The 21754-nt window shown below is 37.9% G+C and overlaps 1 protein-coding gene across 1 annotated transcript in view; it reads left to right on the top strand.

Annotated features, from left to right (window-relative positions):
* Nucleotides 1-21754, top strand: part of TDRD3 (tudor domain containing 3) — a 203973-nt gene that overhangs the window by 74702 nt on the left and 107517 nt on the right. Inside the window, exons 2-3 of the mRNA XM_081083774.1 lie at nt 4212-4296; nt 7922-7987. Coding sequence (XP_080939900.1) covers nt 4212-4296; nt 7922-7987 — 151 coding nt within the window. The remainder of the gene's footprint in view (nt 1-4211; nt 4297-7921; nt 7988-21754) is intronic.

The raw sequence follows: 21754 nt of genomic DNA, 5'->3' as shown, positions 1-21754 counted from the left end.
CAAGAGCCCTGTGGGGTCATTTCTTCTTTAGTGTCCTTGCCCTTGAGTTTTACAAGCTCAAAGTAGGCCCATAGGAACTGATTATTATTCTCTTCCCTCAAGGCCCACTGTGCAGATAGATATGCACAGGGATCAGATCAAGCATGCCCACTCCAATTTCAGGACCTTTCTTTTCCAGTGCCTACATTGAGGCTAATGAATTTTGTGTTTTGTTCTTTTGTTACTACATTACTGTGGTGCACTTTGAAGCCAATTTGGGCATTTGACTTACTTTTATCACCTGTTTTATTCATTGATAATATTGGAGTTTTAATGTTTAGAAAAATAAAAAAAGATTAATTTGTAAATCCCAAGTTACGGTTAATTTAGGTTTTGTTTTTCTATGAAAATGGCCCAGTATATACAGGAGGATTGATGGGTTTCCTCCTGTTTGAGTCATTACAGAGTGAAGCTGAAAGGCTCATGTTCTTTTTCAAAATGTGAAGGATGAGTAAGGGAGACTTGTAAAACTTGAAATTGAGAATGAGCTACATTTTAGAATTTGTTCCATTCAGGAAGTGTTTTACAGGCTCTATTTGAAAGAAATCACATGATGTTGGACTTATACATGGATAATCAAATTTCCTTCTACCTCCTATGGCTGCTGCCTATAGAATTCTTGTAGAAAGTTTCCCTTTTTATATTTTATAGGGATTGCCATTTTTATTGTTATAACAATTTTTGAATTTCTAATTATTAGTATTAGTTCCTGATCTTTTACTACTAAACTACACTTATTCTTCTTTAATATACTTTGGAGCTCACTTATTGAATTTGCCTAATTGTACTTTGTGTGTGTTGAAGTGCCTAGTTGATTAGGAAGCTGTTTTGTATAGATGTTGGCATCTGTTTATGAGAGGCTCATATTCCTAGTATTAGCACTAGTCCTATCTAATAATAGACAAACATGGTAATTGACCATACCTTCACTACACTTCCCATTGGCTGATCAGCGCAATATGAAAATTAACCACCAACAAAGATGGCGGCTTATTTGCATACTGCAGGCAGGGCGGGTCAGCACCATCCCGCCTGCCCTGCTGCCATCCGGGCCTGTGATCTGCGACCCGGGGTGGCAGGCGTCCCGTGTGCGACCCGACCCAGGGTGGTGGGGCAGGGCAGTGTGGCTTCTCTGTCACCCCAGCTTCCTCATCACAGCTCCCTTGGGGGCCTAAGCCTTTAGTCAGACATCCCCCAAGGGGTCCTGGACTGCAAATAGGTGCAGGCCGGGCTGAGGGACTCCCCCTGAGTGCACAAATTTTTGTGCACCGGGCCTCTAGTTTTATATATATATATATATATATATATATACATAGATATACATATAGATGTGTATATCTATATATATATATAGATACACATATCTATGTGCTATACATATAGATATGTATATCTATATATATATAGATATGTATATCTATATCTATCTATCTATCTATCTATCTATCTATCTATCTATATATCTACAGTGGGGCCTTAACTTACGAGTTTAATTCGTTCCGAGACTGAGCTCGTTAAGGAGCTCGTTAACTCAAATTACTCTATCAACTCAATGCAAAAAATCGGCCGAGAGACAGCTGGTATCTCAAAAAACTCGTTAGTCAGGACACTAGTAAGTCAAGGCCCCACTGTATGTATGTATGTATGTATGTATGTATGTATCTATCTATCTATCTGTCTATATACATATCACAAGCCACTGGAACGACTGGAACAACTGGTTGTTATGACGCCCACTGCTGCCAGCCATCTGGCCCGATCCGGGGCAAAGCCAGCCAACCTTCCATAGCTCCTTCCCCTGCTGGCCCCGCCCCTGATTGGCCCAGCCCCGACCAGCCCTGATTGGGCCAGGGCCGGTGGCCAACCTCCCGCAGCTCCTACCCCCGGTAAGCCAGCCCCCATCAGCCCCAATCGGGGTGGGCTAGACCCCACGCGTGCACGAATTCGTGTCCCGGGCCTCTAGTTGCTAAATAAAAATGGTATGTTGTAATGAAGACTGCTGAACTGAGAGTCAGGAAGCATTCTTGTCTTAACTTTGCATTACTTTAGTTTGTATTTTGGGGCAGGTTTAATTAACAACTTGGGCATTTTATTCATCTGTAAAATTGAAGAGGTGAACTTTGATTATTTTAATGATCTCTTCCATGACATTCTATAACCTTTCAATGCTAAAGAGTTGCCTTTCTAGAAAAGAAAGTATTTTATTAGTCATTCCATATTACTTTCCCACTGTGTAGGAATTTTGAAAGTTGTGTTTTTGAAATTACTCAATCAGCATTAATATATCACCCATATTCCTTTGTGTACTGTTGATTTCTAAAATTGGTCTCAACTTATACCAATCTCATTTCTTCGCCATTTCCCAGCCAGAATGTTCCAGTTTATTTGCTCTAGAATGTGCTTCACACTCTTGTACTTATATGTTTTTGTTCATACTATTCCTTTTTAAGTATCATTCCCTTTTAAGTATCATTCCCATCCCTTGGCCACTTTGAGCCCCTATAACATTTTGTTTATACTTATTTTGGCCTTGTATGATAGCTCTCTATGTATTGTATTAAGCTGTATATGAATGAGAGTGTGAACTCCTTGAAGGCAGGTGTTTAATTTTTATTATTTTATTAATCTTCTTACTGAATCACATAATATTTTTCACATAAGTAAGGTCTTAATATTTGTAGAACTGAATTTATAAGATGATTAATGACAGATAAAGTCAATAGCTATGAACATGAACAGTGAAAAACTAACAGGATCATAAGGAAATTCACTTAGTCATTTTGAATTAAAGTAGTGTTTTAACCATCTATGCTGACTGCAAACATTTGTATTCCATGGTCACTTATGTTCTATTATAAGTGCCTCCTATTCATTTATTCTTACAGAGTCATCTGCATACTTAACACTTCTATTTTTTTCTTCTCCCTGTAATCCACTTAACTACTTGCCTTCATTCATCATTGTAGTTTAGCACTGCTTTGGTCTTAAAGTTAATATCTAATTTTGTTAACACAATCCTGCTTTGTTTTATATCTATGCTTTCCAGGTTTTATCTCCTTGATCTTGTTCATAGGCTTATCAGCTTTAATCTCCTGTTGTTCTTTTACACTCTTCAATTTACATATCATTACACTTGCTCTTTTACTTTAGAGAATTCATTCATTCTGTGTTTGCTAAAGGCATAGGCCATTTGGTTGCTGTCTCCAAATAGAGTTTATATTGACAAGTGTCTTAGAATCAGTCTGATGTTGGGGCTTGAATTGCTGGCCATGAGGAATGAGCTTGAGTTAGCTGTCAGACTTGTACTCCTCTATCTTTTTAATGGGAAAATACCCTCAGTGGCAGTGCTAGCTAGCACTAGCCCTTTTGTCAAAGGAGTTGATATGGATTACAGAACATGTCAGATGCTAATGGGCATTTGTATACGTGAACTTTTGCAGGGATGAAACCTGGGTTATAGAATTTGTCAAAGAATTTCAAAATGGTAGTCTTGGGCATAAATGAATGAGTAGAAATGATCTCCCTCCCTCAGATTCAGTCATCTTGAATTAATTATTGCCTGCAACAGGTGCATGGTTGGTTCGGACTAGATAAAAGAACAAAGGGCAATAAGACAATGAGTAAAAAAACTGAAAAGGGTCAGGGAAAGTAAAAGATATAAGGTAAAAGTTGCCTAATTTGCCTATCTTTGTGCCACTTGGAGTCAGTAGTTGAAGGGTTGTTGGGAACATTATGGCAAAGAAAGTGGACTTGAGAAGATAATGTGAGAATGTAGCACAGGAAATTTCTGTTGGACTTAATTTAAAACTATGTTGTTTTTAGTTCTATTTTCACAGTGCATCCCGATCTCTAAGAGCTTGCCATATTACCAAATGTTTAAGTCGGATATTATATTTGTGTAATAGTAAAGAGTAGCTTATACATTCCTTAAATATATTGATGTTTAATTGTATAAACACACTATTCTTTTAAGGATACAAAAGAGGAAAAATCTACACTGTCCATTCTGTTCTATCAGACATACTGAATAAACAGGGAATATCCAGGACTCCTTCCTTAGTATTTGTAGGAGCATTTCATAGTAGAGAACAAAATTGCATGCTAACTTAAACAAATAATTTGGTTAATTTCAATTTTAGAAAATATTAAGTCAATTATTTTTATCTTAACAGGTATCTTTCAGATGAAGGTATTGAAGCTTGCACAAGTTCTCCTGATAAAGTCAATCTAAATGACATCATCCTGATTGCTCTCAATGTAGGTATTTTATTAACCTTTTTAATATTCATGGAAAATATTGCATAGAATAAACTGGATTTTATAAGTGATATGGAGCAATAAAAACATCTTTTACTTTTATTGTCCATTTTTAGTTACAGTGATGTTTCTTAAATTTGTTACTCTCATATAAGCAAATTATTAGAAATATCTTCTTCCTTTTTTTTAATATATTTTATTGATTTTTCACAGAGAGGAAGGGAGAGGGATAGAGAGCTAGAAAGATCGATGAGAGAGAAACATCGATCAGCTGCCTCCTGCACACCCCCCACTGGGGATGTGCCCGCAACCAGGGTACATGCCCTTGACCGGAATCTAACCTGGGACCCTCCAGTCCGCAGGCCGACGTTCTGTCCACTGAGCCAAACCGGTCAGGGCTCTTCTTCCTTTTAATATCTTATACGGAATCCAATAAATAGGAAAAAATGCAATTAAAACTTCTTTGTTAAACCAAGTGTTTAGTTATAGAATTTCATAACCTTTGCATTATCTGTATAATAGCAATAAAAACTGATCTTATTCATTGAAACAAATTACCATTTAATTAACATAGAAACACTGTTAGGTTGTAGCTTTTTGACAATTCTCTTTATTATTTCAAAATAGCTTTTTCTGTTGATAAAAGTAATATATATTGTAGAAGACTTCATAAAACACAGAAAGTAAAATAAAAATATTAAAATTACTTATAATTACTGTTAATGTTTTGATATGTGTTTCTTTCCAATCTTTCTCCTTCTACCCATCTGAATAGCTATATCTTTTTCATAATTGCAATTGGTTTTTGGATTTTTTTGGGAAGAGTTATAAAAATTATTCTAAATATAGATATAAGTAAACAACTATTCTTTTTTCATTCTTGCAGTTACCCCAATGGAAGTTTTCATGTTGCCTTTACAATGACAATCTCTTAATCAAATTTATTTACCTATTATACATAATCAATTAAGTTCATAAGAGAATCACTGTCTGTCATAGTCATCAGATTATTGCAAAATAGTTATGGCAAAGCAGAAAGAGCAGCAACTGATTTAAAATATAAATAAATATGTATGACTGAATATAACTTTTCAAATCACCTAAGTTTATATTTCTATAATGAAACTTGGGTTTAAGCAGATAAAAATTGTTTTGAAATCTCATTTTATCAGCTTCTTTGAATTTTATCAGTAAGACTAATGAGATCTTTTTATTGTTTCTGAGCTAAGGAAGTTTTTAATAAACGAGACTGTAAGCCCTGGCCAGTTTCTCAGTGGTTAGACAGCATTGGCCCGCAGACCGGGCAAGAGCGGGAGGCAACTAATAGATGTTGCTGTTTCTCTCTCTCCCTTTTTGCTTCTTCACTTTTACTCTCTCTAAAAAATCATTGGAAAATATCCTCCGGTAAGGATTAAAAAAATTTTTTTTTTAAGTAAGCATTCTTTTAGAAGTATACTAATACAGGCTGTCTTTGACTACAAATGGAAATTCTCCCTAGACATTTTAACTTTCTTTGACTTGCACCCAAATTAGTGAATTCAACTTTCAAAAAATGTCGTAAAGAACTCTATTTTTTTTGTTTATTTAAGAAAAAATCCTAAAGATGACAGGAAAGAGATTTTGTGATAATCTTCTGTTCTTCTATATTATTCTTATATACTTAGGTAAATAGCAATGAACTATTCATAACTGGATGTGAAACTTTACATGAAATAGGTCAATATGGCTTTTGTTCTGTGCACATGAGAAGTACACAATGACCATTATTTTAATGAATTAATAGTCTTTATAATTTTCTCTGAAATATGTAATCAAACACTACAACCTAAGTTATCATACCATTTAACAGAGGAAAAAACCTTTTTAAAAAATATACTTTTATTGATTTCAGAGAGGAAGGGAGAGAGAGAGAGAGAGAGAGAGAGAGAGAGAGAGAGAGAGAGAGAAAGAGAGAAATATTAATGATGAGAGAGAATTATTGATTGTCTGCCTCCTGCATGCCCCCTACTGGGGATAAAGCCCACATCCCGTGCATGTGCCCTTGACCAGAATCGAACCCTGGGCCCTTTAGTGTCCAGGCCGATGCTCTATCCAATGAGCCAAACCGGCTAGGGTTCATTATAGTAACTTTAATCACCTAGTATTTTCTCATCTTTAACAAATTTTTCCATTATAATTTTTGTGGTTAAAGGCACTCTAAGTCTATTTTCTTTCATTTTGCTCTTAAGGCAATGAAGAGCTACTGATTTTTATAATTTAAGAAAGAGCAAACAAAACAGATTTATTAATCTAACCTCAAACTCCCAATCATCAAGGTAATATCTTAGCCTAAATAATAAGGCCTTATTCATGAGTATTGATAGTTTTCTTCTGAACAAAAATTTTTTTAATATATATTTTTATTGATTTCAGAGAGAGAGGAAGGGAGAGGGAGAGAGATAGAAACATCAAGGATGAGAGAGAATCATGGATTGGCTACCTCCTGCACGCCCCACACTGGGGATCTAGCCTGCAACCTGGGCATGTGACCCGACTGGGAATCAAACCGTTACCTCCTGGTTCATGGGTCGGTGCTAAACCACTGAGCCACGCCGGCTGGGCCTGAACAAATTTCTTACTATTCCTTTCATTTCTACTTCCTGAAGTAGACAAAGATCCTTAAAAGTTTTGCTTTTTATGTAGACTGTAGTTGAAGTTCTGTTTTTATGTCAGAAATGTGATAACTTTTTATGTTTTGCTTTGAGGTTTGCTGAGTAATATGTATTTCTGCATTTTCATGCAGTTAGCTATTTGTTTGCCAATTTCAGTTTTTATAATTTTTTTAACCAAATTAAATACGTCTTTACTGTGGGAAATCTTACTATAAACTCCTTGCTATTGCAGTGAAATTGTTCCTTGGCATATTTGTATATTATATAGCTTTGTTATGTTATGGATGCTATAGCCTATAGAATAATGTGTTTTCATGTATCTGGATATCAAGGTTGTATCAAATTTAATTGTCAAGAATGTACACTTTTTATGAATTCATTTCGTTTTGGATTGTGGCATTAATTTTTTAGTAAGGGTATAGTTTACATAAAATAAAGTTTTAGAATTCAGTATAGAAAATTTAGTAAGTTAAAAGTTTACCTAAAGAGATATGACCAGAGTTAAGGCTATCTATATATTAATGTTGAAACTACTGGTTCATTTTTTTTTTTTAATATATTTTATTGATTTTTTACAGAGAGGAAGGGAGAGAGATAGTTAGAAACATCGATGAGAGAGAATCATCGATCAGCTGCTTCCTGCACATCTCCTACTGGGGATGTGCCCGCAACCCAGATACATGCCCTTGACCGGAATCGAACCTGGGACCTCTCAGTCCGCAGGCCGACGCTCTATCCACTGAGCCAAACCGGTTTCGGCAACTACTGGTTCATTTTAAATAGCATATATATATGGAACTGTGTTATTTGAAAAGATTGATTATATATTGTAGAAATCATAACCAGCTAAAAGACATTTATTTAAAATTTTCTCCACAAACTTTAAGTAATTTCATCTTTTATTTGTGATTGAGAGTATATTTAGATCTACTTTTCTTTATAATTATATTTTAATAATAATATTTTTATTTTAGACAGACTTGAGAACAATTGGCAAGAAATTCCTCCCCAGTGACATCAATGGTGGAAAGGTAGAAAAGGTAAAGAAAAACGTTAACTTCCTACATTATGCAAACTGCTATAACTATGAAAGTCCACTAATTACTAGAGTTAAGTTTTATCAGTAGAAACTGCAACTGCAAAATATTTTGGAGGCAAACAGGTCACAGAGTCATCATTACGGTGATTGCCTATACATATGAAGAATTATTAGGACTTACACTTTTAACCTTTTGGTGACTTTTAAACATTAAAAAAAAACTTTTGTTTTAAGAATTATAACTATGGCACATTTGCGTATGAGATTTGCTAGATATTATCAGAGCTTAGGAAAAGAACCCTTTCATACCTTTTTATTTTAGTTACCTGTTACATTTATCTAATGAAAGTATATTTTATTTAATAAAAGTATATTTTATTTAATAAAAGTATATGAGTGTAAGAGAATATTAGGAGTAATTTGGCAAAGCCATGCTTTGGTTATTTCTATCATTTTGCATTTTACATATGTGTAAATATATATATTTGTGTTAAACTTTTTTTCAGTGATCTTTTTAAAATACAAGGATAAAATTTTTAGATACCAACTAATTAGTCTTTTACTTCTTACCCATTTATTTCTATTTAATTTCTTCTTTTTATTTGAAAATGCATGTAAATTGTGTCACTCATGAATTTTCTGTTTGCTTTTGGTCATATGCTATTGGTCTATGTGCTATTGATCACTTTTCAAACTATTAAGGAACATCATTATCCTTAACTTAAATAAATATTTTCAATGTGTATGTTTTGTGTTTGAATATGTATTCTTATTTAAACACTCAAATGTTGAAAATAGTTATTGTACATAGATATTTAAAATTTTAGATAATTTGAAAGGTTTATTATACTACAACATATTTGTCACATTTCTAAATACCAGTTCACTTATGCAATAGATAGTATTTATTTATTTTTTCTGGGCCAAATTTCTTATTTTTAATCAAATTTATTGGTTAATAAGATCATACAGGTTTAAAGTGATCTTATCTATATATGCAAAGTGTCCCCTCGGGAGTTCGACCGAGAGACCAGAAGTTCGATTACTTGCTATGATGTGTGCTGACCACCGGGGGCGGCGCAGAATGAAGGGAGGCCCTGGTCAGCAGCCAGAAGGCCCCGATTGGCCCTCATCTCCAGCCAGGCCTAGGGAATTTCGTGCACTGGGCCTCTAGTTGGTTAATAAGATCATATAGGTTTCATCTGTATATTGCATTGTGTGCCTGCTACCCACAGTCAAATCATTTTCTGTCACCATATATTTGGCCCTCTTTACCCTTTACTACCCTCCAGTCCTCTTCCCTCTGGTTACCTGTGTCTGAGTTTCAGTTTTATATCTCACAAGTAAGTTAAATCCTATGGTTCTTAGCTGTTTCTGACTGACTTATTTTGCTTCGCATAATATTCTCAAGGTCTGTCCATGTGGTTGCAAATGGCAGTATTTCATCTTTTCTCATGGCTGAATAGCCGTGGTATTTGTTTAGAACCATAAGTGTTTCTAATCTACTCTAATTTTTGAGGCAGATACTCAGAGAAGAGATTCTAGAAGTTCTTTAGCAATTTATTTTAATGTTTAACAACACTGTCAGCAAACTTTGATTATATTTTAATCTAAATTTCTTATGCTGCAACTTAAAGTCCACATGTCCTCCCTCAGGGGAAATGAAGAACATCTGGGAATAATTCTTCATATACCTCAAGAATTGTAAAATCACTGCCTGCCACAATTTTCTTTTTGCCGAAGCCATTTATCTTGGTTCCTTTGTTTATTCAGTCTCAAGCTTTCCTTCAACTTCATTGTTCTCAGGGTCTTCTCTAGTCTCTTACATTTCCTTTTTGGTTGTGGGAGTAGTTCTCAGTCTTCATTGTACACCAGGGTCACCCTGAAGCTCAGCTAAAATACAGACTGCCAGCCCACCCCACTCCATCCCACCCCCCATTTTCTGATCAATTGAACTTGGATAGAGTCTGAGAATTTGTGTTTTTGAACAAGTTTCTATGGGCTGTTGATTCTGCTTTTTTTCTTAGCATGGGAAGCATACTTAGAAAACTGCTGTCCTGTGGAACCCCAGCTTAGTCGGCAATCTTGGACAAGTGTGATGAGTGCAAAACCCTTTCCAGTAAAAATAACTAATATCAAAGTAGTGTCTGCGGATCCCTGCACTACTACATTCAGGAAAAACGAGGAGGTTTCTGTCTTGTGTTTTCCATTTCTTCTTTCTGTGTCTTTAGGGATTCTGAGAACCCACCACTGCTCTATGCTCCTGGGGATGATGAAGATAAGACTGCACTCTGCAACTTCCACTTTCTCAGAACAGTTTTTCCTTGAAAAAGTTTTACTTGTGGTCTTTGTAGAACTTTCTTTGAATTTAGCTAATAACAGTAAAAAACAACGTAACACCTTTGAATATAGAACTTCCTGTGACAAATTTTATCTTTTAAAATATTAATGCTAAGTGACTTTCGCATTTTATTACATAAAATGATGTTATAAACCCTTTTCACATGAAACAGATTGAGTTGGATAACCTCCTTCTGCTTTTCCTCTTGATTATATTTTTCCTTTCACTACCTACTTCTAACACCAAATATACTTCTCTTTGCAATATTAGTGGAGATGATTTGAAAGATAATTTTAATAGAAATTTTAGAAGCTAATTCACAGAGATTGCTCATTTTATTTGCCTTTAGTTAAAACTCATACATTATATAAAAATATAACTATTTGAGGCCAAAGTAAATGTTTAAGGAATATATTTTGATGTGAATTGAACTATTTATGTTTCTTTGTAAAATAAGACATGTAGTAAAAGCTAACTTTATTTGAGCCTTTATTGGAATGCTTATTAACCAGTATTTTGCCGAATTAATGGTGATTGAGTCATTATAAAGACATGTCTTCAGTCACTAAATTATGTATGTTGTAGTTCTCGTTTAAAATAAATTTTAAATTAAAAAATTAAATTTGTTTTAGTCTGTGCATAAGATATAGGGCAACATTTAATAAGCACAGTATTTGCATAAGTAATATGCCTATTCCTTAAACATGTGAGGTTTTTATATTGAAAATGAGAGAAAGAGAGAAAGAGAGAGAGAGGAAGAAAAGAAAGAAAGAAAGAAAGAAAGAAAGAAAGAAAGAAAGAAAGAAAGAAAGAAAGAAAGAAGGAATGAGAGGGGGAGGGAGGGAGGGGGGAGGGAGGGAAGGAGGGAGGGAGAAAGGAAGGAACGAACGAAGGAAGGAACGAGCTGGGTTACCTAGTGATGTTCCAAATAGATCATACTGGAAATTAACTTTCCAAAAACTAATGTAGACAGAAAACTTAAAATATGAGATAGACTAGTTGTCTCAGGAAGAAGAGGCATGGTTGTGATTTGTTTTAGATAATATGTGGAGGGGGAGGATAAAAGGATAGGGACTGGTAGTATAGCAGAAAGTTGAAGGTTTTAGCATCATTGGGCTGGACTTAAATCCGGATTTTCCTGCTTAGTAGTTTTTGTGACTTCTGGCAAGTTACTTAATCTTGTTAGATTTTTGTTTTCTTATCATTCAAATGTTATGCCCCGTATGACACTGAAAAATGACATACTAAATGTGCAATGCACGTGGCAAGGTTTGAGGATTATGAGCAGGTTAGGGTGAGACTTTTGTGCTGCAGATCTAAGAATGCATAAATCCTTATTACCTTGGTTGGGTGTCTTGTTATTGATAGATATCCAAGGAATTCAGTGAATGAAATAGGCAAATGGATGCTTCATTATTGACTGGATATTGACCCCCACCCTAATGCAGAACTCTATTGCTGGATTTAAGTTCATCTGAGTATGATAAAATAAAAGCAGGCCAAAAGCCCCGCTCTGCTTCTTCTACTAAGTTCCAAGCTGCCAGTGATAGTACCATTAAATATATGTATATGTATGTATGTGTATATGTATATATACACACACACACACATACATACATATACACTGAGTGGCCAGATTATTATGATCACCTGATGTTTGTAGGCAAATTAACTATAATTTCACGCTGAAGTTGCTAGAGGGCCAGACCATTATAAACGTCTGAATAGCACTACATACCTAAGTATCGTTGCTGATCAAGTTTATCCTGTCATGTTGATGGCGTATCCCAATGGAGATGGCTTCTTCCAACAAGACAATGCGCCATGCCACGGTGCTCGTATTGTGCAGGAGTGGTTTCAAGAACATGAGGGAGACTTTACCTTGCTTAGGTGGCCCCCACAATCACCAGATCTCAATCCAATTGAGCATTTGTGGGGCGAAGTTAAAAGAGCCATCAGGCAGCTGGTTCCACAACCATGAAATTTCACAGAACTTGACAGGGCTATTCATCAGGCATGGTGTCAGATTCCTCGTATCACCTTTCAACATCTCGTGGAGTCAATGCCAAGAAGAATCGTCGCAGTATTGAAGGCAAAAGGTAGCCCAAGGAAGTACTGATGGGGTGGTCATAATAATCTGGCCAGTAATAATAATCTGGCCACTCAGTGTATATCGATTTCAGAGAAGGGAGAGAGAGAGAGATAGAAACATCAATGAGGAAAGAGAATCATTGATTGGCTGCCTCCTGCATGCTCCACACTGGGGATCGAGCCTGTAATCCAAGCATGTACCCTGATCAGGAATTTTTTTTTCTTTTTTAAATATATTTTTATTGATTAAGATATTACATATGTGTCCTTATCCCCACGTTACCCCCTACCCCCCCCCCCCCCCCCCCCGCTCATGCCCTCACCCCCCTGATCAGGAATTTATTTAATCCTGACCTCGTGGTTCATAGGTTGATGCTTAATCACTGAGCCACTCTGGCTGAGCTGATAATACCATTTTTAGGGGAGAGAAAACTAGAAGAAAAGGTGATGACTGGAGAACATTTGCCCCAATATTTAAGAACAAATACTTAAGAAGCAAGAGACAGGAAGAGGCTGTCTTAGGAGCTACCTTCATTAGTCTATGTGGTCCCTTTGAAAGGGCCTCAGCATGTGTCTGCCAACCCTGTTGGAAGCTTATTCATTAGGCCTCAGGGTCAGTGCAGTGTTCTGGAGAATCTCCAGGGTCGAGAGTAATTCTCCTTGGAGGAAAATTAAAGGAGTCTAGAGAGGAGTCTCCAGACTTCTTCTCCTGAGTAGCCAAAAATAAATGCTCAAATGGTATGTGTTGTTTTTAATATAATTAATACAACTAAGATAACACAATTTTCAGCATTTAGAAATTTAAGAATGGAAAGGAAGAATGGAAAGCTGATAGATCTGTAATGAGGTAAGAAAGATTGTAGGGCTTGAGGCTCAGTAGTTAAGAGTCGACCTATGACCAGGAGGTCATGGTTTGATGCCTGGTCAGGGCATGTGCCCAGGTTGCTGGCTCGATCCCCAGTAGAGGCCATGCAGGAGGCAGCTGATCAGTAATTCTCTCTCATCATTGATGTTTCCAGTTCTCTCTTCCTGTCCTTGTCTCTCTGAAATCAATAAAAATATATCTTAAAAAAGAAAAAAAGTTTGTAGGTCTGTGGTTAGAAAACAGTTAAATCCTAGACACATTTAATTTACATCTCTCCTATTCCAAGGCAAACCTGGGGCCTTCAGAAGGGGATGGTCATCTGGAGTTTGATATTGGCCTTAACAATTGCTGTTACCACAAACTAATTTGGGAGAAAGTAGAATAGTAAAAAGATCAAGTAACTTTATTATTAATATAGATTTTCTCAGGTTCTTTTCTCTTTCCTCTCATTCACTTCTTAACATTATTTTGCAGTTTCTATATTTTCTCCACAACCTTGATGCAAAGGTTTCAGAAAATTTTAAAAAGTGGTGAGGGTGGGAAGATGACATTTTCTCTAGGCTTCCAAGCCAAAGAGATTTTCCCATAGCAGTGTGTGCTTGGTGTTTAGGCCATAAAGATGGTGAGAGTGGAGGGGTGTGTGGTGGGGAAGCATCTTTTCTGAGTTTTTCAAGGCTGGCTTTACATTTCTTAGATGCTATAAGGTCCTGGAACAAGGTAACTTGTTAGTTAAAAATCATGGGAAAAAATCATGACACAAGAGAAATAAAAATAGAATTCCTTTTAAACTTTTTAATATTTTTCATATTCTTCTCTAAAATTAGTATTTTGGTGTAGTTATTTTCATAGTTTTAATCTTTGGACCAAGGTGCAGAAATCAATTATAAAATATAAGTTAATGTAAAAATACCTTGTTATCCATTCCAGCTATGTGATGACCTTATGCATCACTGAGGAGCCGTAACAGGAAAAGCTTTCAATTTTGTGTTTATTTTTTTGATGTAAGTTCTAGGACTGACAGGTTGTATATACCTTTTTAAATGTGAAACTGTGATTAAAGACCTCTGGATGTGACCCTCTTAAAGCTTTGGCATTACCAGCATCAACCACTAGATGGCATTACTGCCTTAAAATTTATACCCTCAGTCTAGAAATTAGGATTTTTTTTTTTTTTTCTCACCCTGCTGGCCCTGCCCCTCACCTCTGTGCTGGCCTCAGGTCGCAATCCCGAAATTAGATGTTTTTAAAAAGAAAAATAATTGAAAAATATGTTTTAATTTAAATCAAATAGCATCATTTCACATATCTGTGTATTCTGTGCTAAATAGTACAATTTACCAGTGGACCTTTTAGTGAATTATTAAAATTGTACTTTTCAGAAACAGTGGATTACTGAAAGCCTGATATTACTATGCTTTATTTACAAGTACCTATTGGTAATTATTAGTAGGAGTTCTGTGGACTTTAAGATAATTGCACAAAACAGTATATATATTGGATAGATACTCTCCTGATAATTGAAAACAAACTTTTCACCATACTTTAAAAAAAAAAATTCTCCCAGAGAACAAAAAGCTAAAACGGTAAAGGATAGGGATGTGGAAATAAGCAAAGGGCACACTAGGAGAAGTGTTACTTTTCACTGGGAGTCCCACAGTGTTTTCCCGGTATTTTATTGGCTGCAGTTACTCTGAATGACTGAGAAAAGAAATTATGTGCTGTGTTGTTATTTTGCTGTATAAATTGATGCTTTTTACAGAGTATTTCAAGTTTGGGAAAACCTAGCCATAATTGTGTTGTCTATTTCTAAATTACCACATACACTAGGTATTCTGTTTTAAAATTACCTAAGGTGTAGAGACTTTTAGATCTTTTGATAAATATATCACCATATTTATGATTCAGAAATTTCTTTTATCACTGTTTATTAATTTTTTCTGTTTTTCTTGCTGTATATGAATATCACTTGAAAAATGTGAGATTGAGATTTGGGACTACTTTCCCAAAGCCTTTCCTTTCAGTATCCCTTCTTGACCATTTCTGGTAAAAGCCCCTAACTTATCTAGGAGAACCCTGGTTTTCAGTAAACTCTTCTCCTCCTCTTCATCGAGAGTCCATCTGTGCCAGGCCCCATGGTAAGTAATTTATATGAATTATCTCTTCAGGACAGCACTGAAGATGAAATCATCACTGCCACTCTTACTTTAGAGATGAGGGAACTGCAGCTCCCTAAAGCCAGTCTTCTGTTGCCGTAGCACCTTAATAATTTCCGTGGGAATGGAAAGTCTGCCCTCAGTGCCAGGCAGGCTCCTGCTGATTCTTCAGCCAGCTCCAATGCCACTTCTCTTCTAATTTACGTGACTTTTTTTGAGAAGAATTAATTTTTAACAATTAAACTTCCCATTGCTCTTTACAGTTATATCTGCTTTTAGCATGCACAAAAAATTAGTATAGGTTTAGGATGTGTAATAGAAAGACGATGGACTTCAGTGTGAGACAGAATTTGAATTCTAATTCTGCCTCTTACTAGCTGAGTGACTTCTGGCAAAGTATTTTATCCTCTGTTCTAGTTTCTCATTTAAGATACACAAATGACCCTAACATTAACATTATAGTACTAGAAGTAAATAACTAGGTAAGGGGCTCCCGGCAAGATCCCACCACATTTTTTGCCATATCTGTTAAGTGCTGATAAATTATAGTTAAAAACACAAGGGAATACTTTACCGAGCAGCTTTTTAATATATATTTAGGCTAAGTCCGAAGGATGCAGAGATAACAGGGCAGCTCTGCCTTGTTGGAGCAGATAGCCTGATATGAGATTGAGAAACCAGCAGTCAAAATAGAGAAACAGCTGCAACATCACAACTACATGCAATGTAGGGGCAGCTGTCATCTTGGTGAGGTGGGGGAGGTTGCTTTTCTGCTAGGCTGGATTTTGCTGATGTAATTCTCAATGAGATAATACTGGGCAGATCCCCATTTGAGGGATATTTAAAATCTTAGGTAGGAGGGTATGTATGTGTGTATAGGTAAACAGTTGATCCTTGAACAATGTGGGGGTTAGGGGTGTCAACATCCCCCTGCACAATAAAATAATCTGCATATAGCAATTTTGACTCCCCAAATTCTTATCTGCTAGAAGCCAACTGTTGACCACAAGCCTTGCTGATAACATAAACAGTCGGTTAACACATGTTGTATAAGCTAGATGTGTTATATACTGTATCCTTTTTTTTTTTTACTGTATTCATATAATAAAGTAAGTTAGAGAAAAGAAAATGTTATTAAAAAATCATAAGGAAGATAAAATACATTTATAGTATTTATTGAAAAAACCCTGCATATAGGTGAACCTGTAAAGCCATGGTTCAAGGGTCAACTGTATGTATGTACACACACACACACACACACACACACACACACACACATCCACACACATCCACAAACATACCATATGTGGTATTATTCTATTTGGAAAATATAAAACCGAAATCAGCAATTTATTGTATAAACTATAGAAAAATAGAGCTTGACAAAATCTTCTTGACTGATAACAATGCACAGAAGATAAACATAGTGGACACTTAGAATTCCTAGAACCTGAATTCTCTTCCTGTGTTTGAGGGTAATTTCTCATTTTCAGAGCCGTGGTGGTAAAGAAGAAAATGCCATATACTTTCCCAGCCTCCTTTGCCGTGCATATCTGTAACTCAGTTCTGCTAGTCAGGTGTGCCTGTGCTGGACCTGGGCTGGTCACATGAACAAGCTGGAACTGTGGGGAATCCTCTCTGCTAGTAGTGTAAGCTGCAGCTGGATGGAGCTTCCAGGGTAAGCATCCAGGGCCAGTGAGATCCGTGATACAGGGTGGTGGATCCAGCTTTTCAGCTTCTAGATGTTGATCCTTAGTAGCTCTTCCCAATTTAGAGTTTAGTAATAGCTAGCTGGTAGTTGAAATCAGCCATGGAAACGGGCAAATACTACAAATTAGGGTTTCTTCCCTCAGCTCCCCATCCCAGAACTGTTTTTCACCAACACACCATTTGATTTTGAGTGTTTTTCTTACTGTGTAGGCTGTAGACCTGTTCTCCAATTCTCACATTTTTGTGAACTGCCCAGTGTCTTAATTTCAAAATATCATGTAAATTATTTGAATATAATATCTGATACAGGCAGATATTTTTTTTTAAATCTTCACCTGAGGACATGTTTTTATTGAGGGGAGAGAGAGAGAGAGAAAGAGAAAGAGAGAGAGACAGACAGACATTGATGTGAGAGAGAAACAATGATCGTTTGCCTCCTGTATGCGCCCTGACTGGGAATCAAACCCACCACCTGATGCTCCAACCAGCTGAGCCACACTGGCGAGGGCCAAACATACAGTATGTTTTGAAGTTGAATGAAGTGTGTGAAACCTCAGCCGATATGAGAGCTAGAACATATACCTTTTTTGCCTACTTATGTGTCCTAACTCTTCATCTTGCCATACTAAGAAATGATGGTTGTGAATTTGGAGCTTAGCTTTCCTTGACTTTCAAAAATATTTTAGTTATGTACATAATTTTTCTTCAAAAATATGCAGTTTTGTTTTTAAGCTTTACAAAATGATAGAAGATTGTCTACTGTAACTTGCTTTTATCACTCAGTGTTATGGCTCTAACATGTGTCCAAGTTGCATATACCTGCTCTTCATTCATTTCCTCTTTCATTAATATTAAATTGTGAAAATATACCTCAGCTTATTTATCCATTCTCCTGTTGATGAATATTTAGATGCTTTTTCTTTAATTGTTATACTAGATGCACTACTTCTAGGGAAAACTTGTATGTTTTTCCTAATTCATGTGTGTAAGAGTTTCTCTGGGGAATACAGCCAGGAATTGAATTATATGTTAGAGTTAAGCCAGTGTTCAACTTTACAAGATTATGCCAGGTTATTTTCCAAGTGGTTGTACCAGTTTATATTACCTTCAGTAGTGTACTCTGCTAGGTCCCAGTGATATAAATCTTTTGTGTAGTTGAGATTATCAAAATGTTTTAATTTTGTAGTTGTAAAAAATGTTATTCCTCTTCAAGCTATTCCCTCCCCATTCTCTTCATATACATTTTAGAATCAAATGATGAAGTTTCTTAAAATATGTTGGAGTTTTCATTGAAATTGCATTGAATTTGAAGTTTAGCTTAAAAACAATTAACATCTTTATGATGTCAGTTACCAGTGAAATGCTGGTAAGCTGCCTCTCTGAAGTGAGACAAAACCAAACACCCTGACATGTAGCATTTGCCACTATTTGCAGTACAAATATTCTACTTTGGCTGATTATAGGCTACAGCATATGGCCCTGTTTCTAGGGTTAATGGAGAATATTATGCTTACATTGTTAGGTATAGATTGAGGATTTTTTTTTCCTAAAGGAAATTGATAACATTATAAAAAGAAATGGCTGGCAGTTATTTTATATAATGATAGAATGTCTAAATTTAGATGACTTCTAGAGTCCTAAAAAAAATCTCAATTTTAACTATTAATCTATGTACGATCATCATACTATAGTATTATAGAACTGATTTCTTGTCATCAAAACTTTGGGAAGCCTGATTATAATAAGAACTAGTGGCCCGGTGCACAAAATTCATGCACATTAAAAGGGATTAATTAGAGGAAATATTTTAATATTGCTATTTGCCCTTTCTCTATAATAGAAGTGTCAGAGATGAAAGAAAATTAGTAAAATGTATATGAAAATCTTCCTCCTGTCAGAGTCTGGGGTGCACCGCAGGACCCAGTGTCAAGTCCCCGCCCACCCATGGCATCTCAAAATCGTACAAGATCCAGACTAAGCCAGCCCCACCCCCACTGGGCAAGATCCAGACCTGGCCAGGCCCACCCTTGTCAAGCCCCGCTGGGTGCAGGGGGGCACAGCCTCAGGGCCCCCGTCAAGCCCCGCAGGGTGGGGGGCACAGCCTTAGGTTCCCCAGTGCATGCTCAGGTCCCTCGGCCCAGCGCTGGGGTAGGTGGCACAGCCTGAGGTCCCTGGGCCTAGCACTAGGGCGGGCAGCATGGCCTGAGGTCCCCTGTCAAGCCCCGCTGGGTGGGAGTTGCAGCCTGAGGTCCCCCATTAAGGCCAGGGGCGAATCTTGAGGTCCCCTGTCAAGCCCCACCGGGCGGGGGGGCACGGCCTCAGGTCCTCCGCCCGGCTCTGGGGCGAGGCGTGCAGCATCAGATCCCCGGGCCTGGTGCCAGGGCGGGGGGATGCTGCCTGAGGTCCTCCATCAAGTCCTGTCAGGCAGGGGGCACAGCCTGAGGACCTGTTAAGCCCTACTGAGTGGGGGGGAGGCACAGCCTGAGGCCCCCCCCCCCAGCCTGGCACCGGGGTGGGAGTGGAGCCTGAGGTCCCCTGGCCTGGTGCCGGGGCCGGGGGCATGGTCTCAGGTCCCCTGTCAAGCCCCACTGGTCGGGGGGTGCAGCCTGAGGTCCCCTGTCAAGTCCCGTCATGTGGGGGCACAGCTTCCAGGTCCCCGTTAAGCCCCACAGGGCGGGGGGCACAGCCTCAGGTTCCTCGGCCCGGCTCCGGGGCAGAGGGCATGGCCTGAGGTTCCTTGGCCCGGTGCCAGGGCGGGCAGTGCGGCCTGAGTTCCCCTGTCAAGCCCCGCCGGGCCGGGGGCACAGCAGCAGGTCCTCCTGCCCAGTGCCGGGGCAGGGGGCATGGCCTGTGGTTCCCTGGCCTGGCGCTGGGGCAGGGGGTGAGCCTGAGGTCCCCCATCAAGTCCTGATGGGCAGGGGGCGCAGCCTGAGGATCCCGTCAAGCCCTGCTGGGTGGGGAGCCCAACCTGAGGTCCCCGGCCTGGCACTGGGGTGGGAGGCACGGCCTGAGGTCCCCCGTCAAGCCCTACCAGGCAGGGGCACAGCCTCAGGTCCCCTGCTGATTGCTTGTTAAAGCCTTTTACGGAAACCCTGCCGCTGTGGTCACAGCCATCTTGTATTATGGAAACCCCACCTCCGCTGTGGGCACTGCCATCTCTGTGATGATGTGGCAGTCAATTTGTATATTCCCTCTTTATTAGATAGTATGTTATTTAATACTAGAGGCCCAGTGCACGAAATTCATGCATGATGTGTGTGTGTGTGTGTGTGTGTGTGTGTGTGTGTGTGTCCCTCAGCCTGACCTGCACCCTTTCCAATCCGGGAACCCTCAGGGGATGTCCTACTGATGGCTTAGGCCTGCTCCCTGTGGTTCTCTGCTCTCTGCGGAGCCTGCCTGCTCCACACCGCAGAGACTGCCAAGCAGGCCGTGCAGGGAGCTGCCTCCTCCCTGCTGTCAGTCTCCACGGAGGCAATGAAGTTAATTTGCATATCCACTCCTGATTGGCTGGTGGGCATTGCGAAAGTATGGTCAGTTTGCACCTTTCTCTTTTATTAGTGTAGATGATCAGTCAATTAATAAACTTATATAGCCATTTAAATCTGATATTTCATGCCAGTTGTATGACTACATAGGAATTCAAATGACAGAGGTGTCCATCTAAAGAGAGGAAGGAATGAAGCCTGGATGAATTTTTTGGCCTCAGAGAACATTTCTGGCAGATACTTGATATCATTTATTTGAATTAGAGATCTTTACCTGGAGACACAATGTCAAGTTACTTTTACCTACTTAAAATTTTTAAGGTAATTCCTTTTACTTATTCCTTGTTACACACGCAAAAGAGGAAATCAGATATTAAAGAAATCTTAGGCAAAGATTAGTCTTTGTTTTTATGTCTTTTTTTTACTTTGTGGCTGCCCTTGATACTAGCTGAACAAAGATTTTGAAGTTAACTCTCATCCAGTTTTGTGAATACTTTCAGATGATTTAGAATCAGGGTTAAAGTTAGGATTTAGGGTCTTAGAATCATAGCATTTCTTTCTACTATTTGTGATCTGTTTAGGCTCAGTACTTCATTATTTTTTGACTACAGAGTATAATTAACTGAACATTATAAACATAATTATGAAAGAATTTATTATGTATGCTGGTTTACTTATAGAATATTTCTGAACTGTAGAGTCACTAATTTCAAAGCTTGATAATTCAAATTGACAACTATCAGAAGATTTCATCAACAGAACAACAAGAGAGCTCACTGCATGGGAGAACATATTTGTCAATGTTATGTCTGATAAGGGTTTAATCTCCAAAATTTATAAGGAACTCATACAGCTTAGCAAAAGGAAAATAAACAATCTAATCAAAAAGTGGGCAAAGGACCTAAATAGACACTTTTCGAAAGTGGATATAAAGAAGGCCAAGAGACATATGAAAACATGTTCAAAGTCACTAATCATCCAGGAGATGTAAATCAAAACAACAATGAGGTACCATCTCACACCAGTCAGACTGGCTATCATCAACAAATCAACAAAGGACAAGTGCTGGCGAGGATGCAGAGAAAAAGGAACCCTGTGCACTGCTGGTGGGAATGCAGACTGG

Source organism: Myotis nattereri (genome assembly GCF_964212035.1).
Source record: "Myotis nattereri genome assembly, chromosome: 2".
NCBI lineage: Eukaryota > Metazoa > Chordata > Mammalia > Chiroptera > Vespertilionidae > Myotis > Myotis nattereri.
Note: the sequence above shows the minus strand (reverse complement) of the source record. Positions and strands in the feature narration are given on the sequence as shown.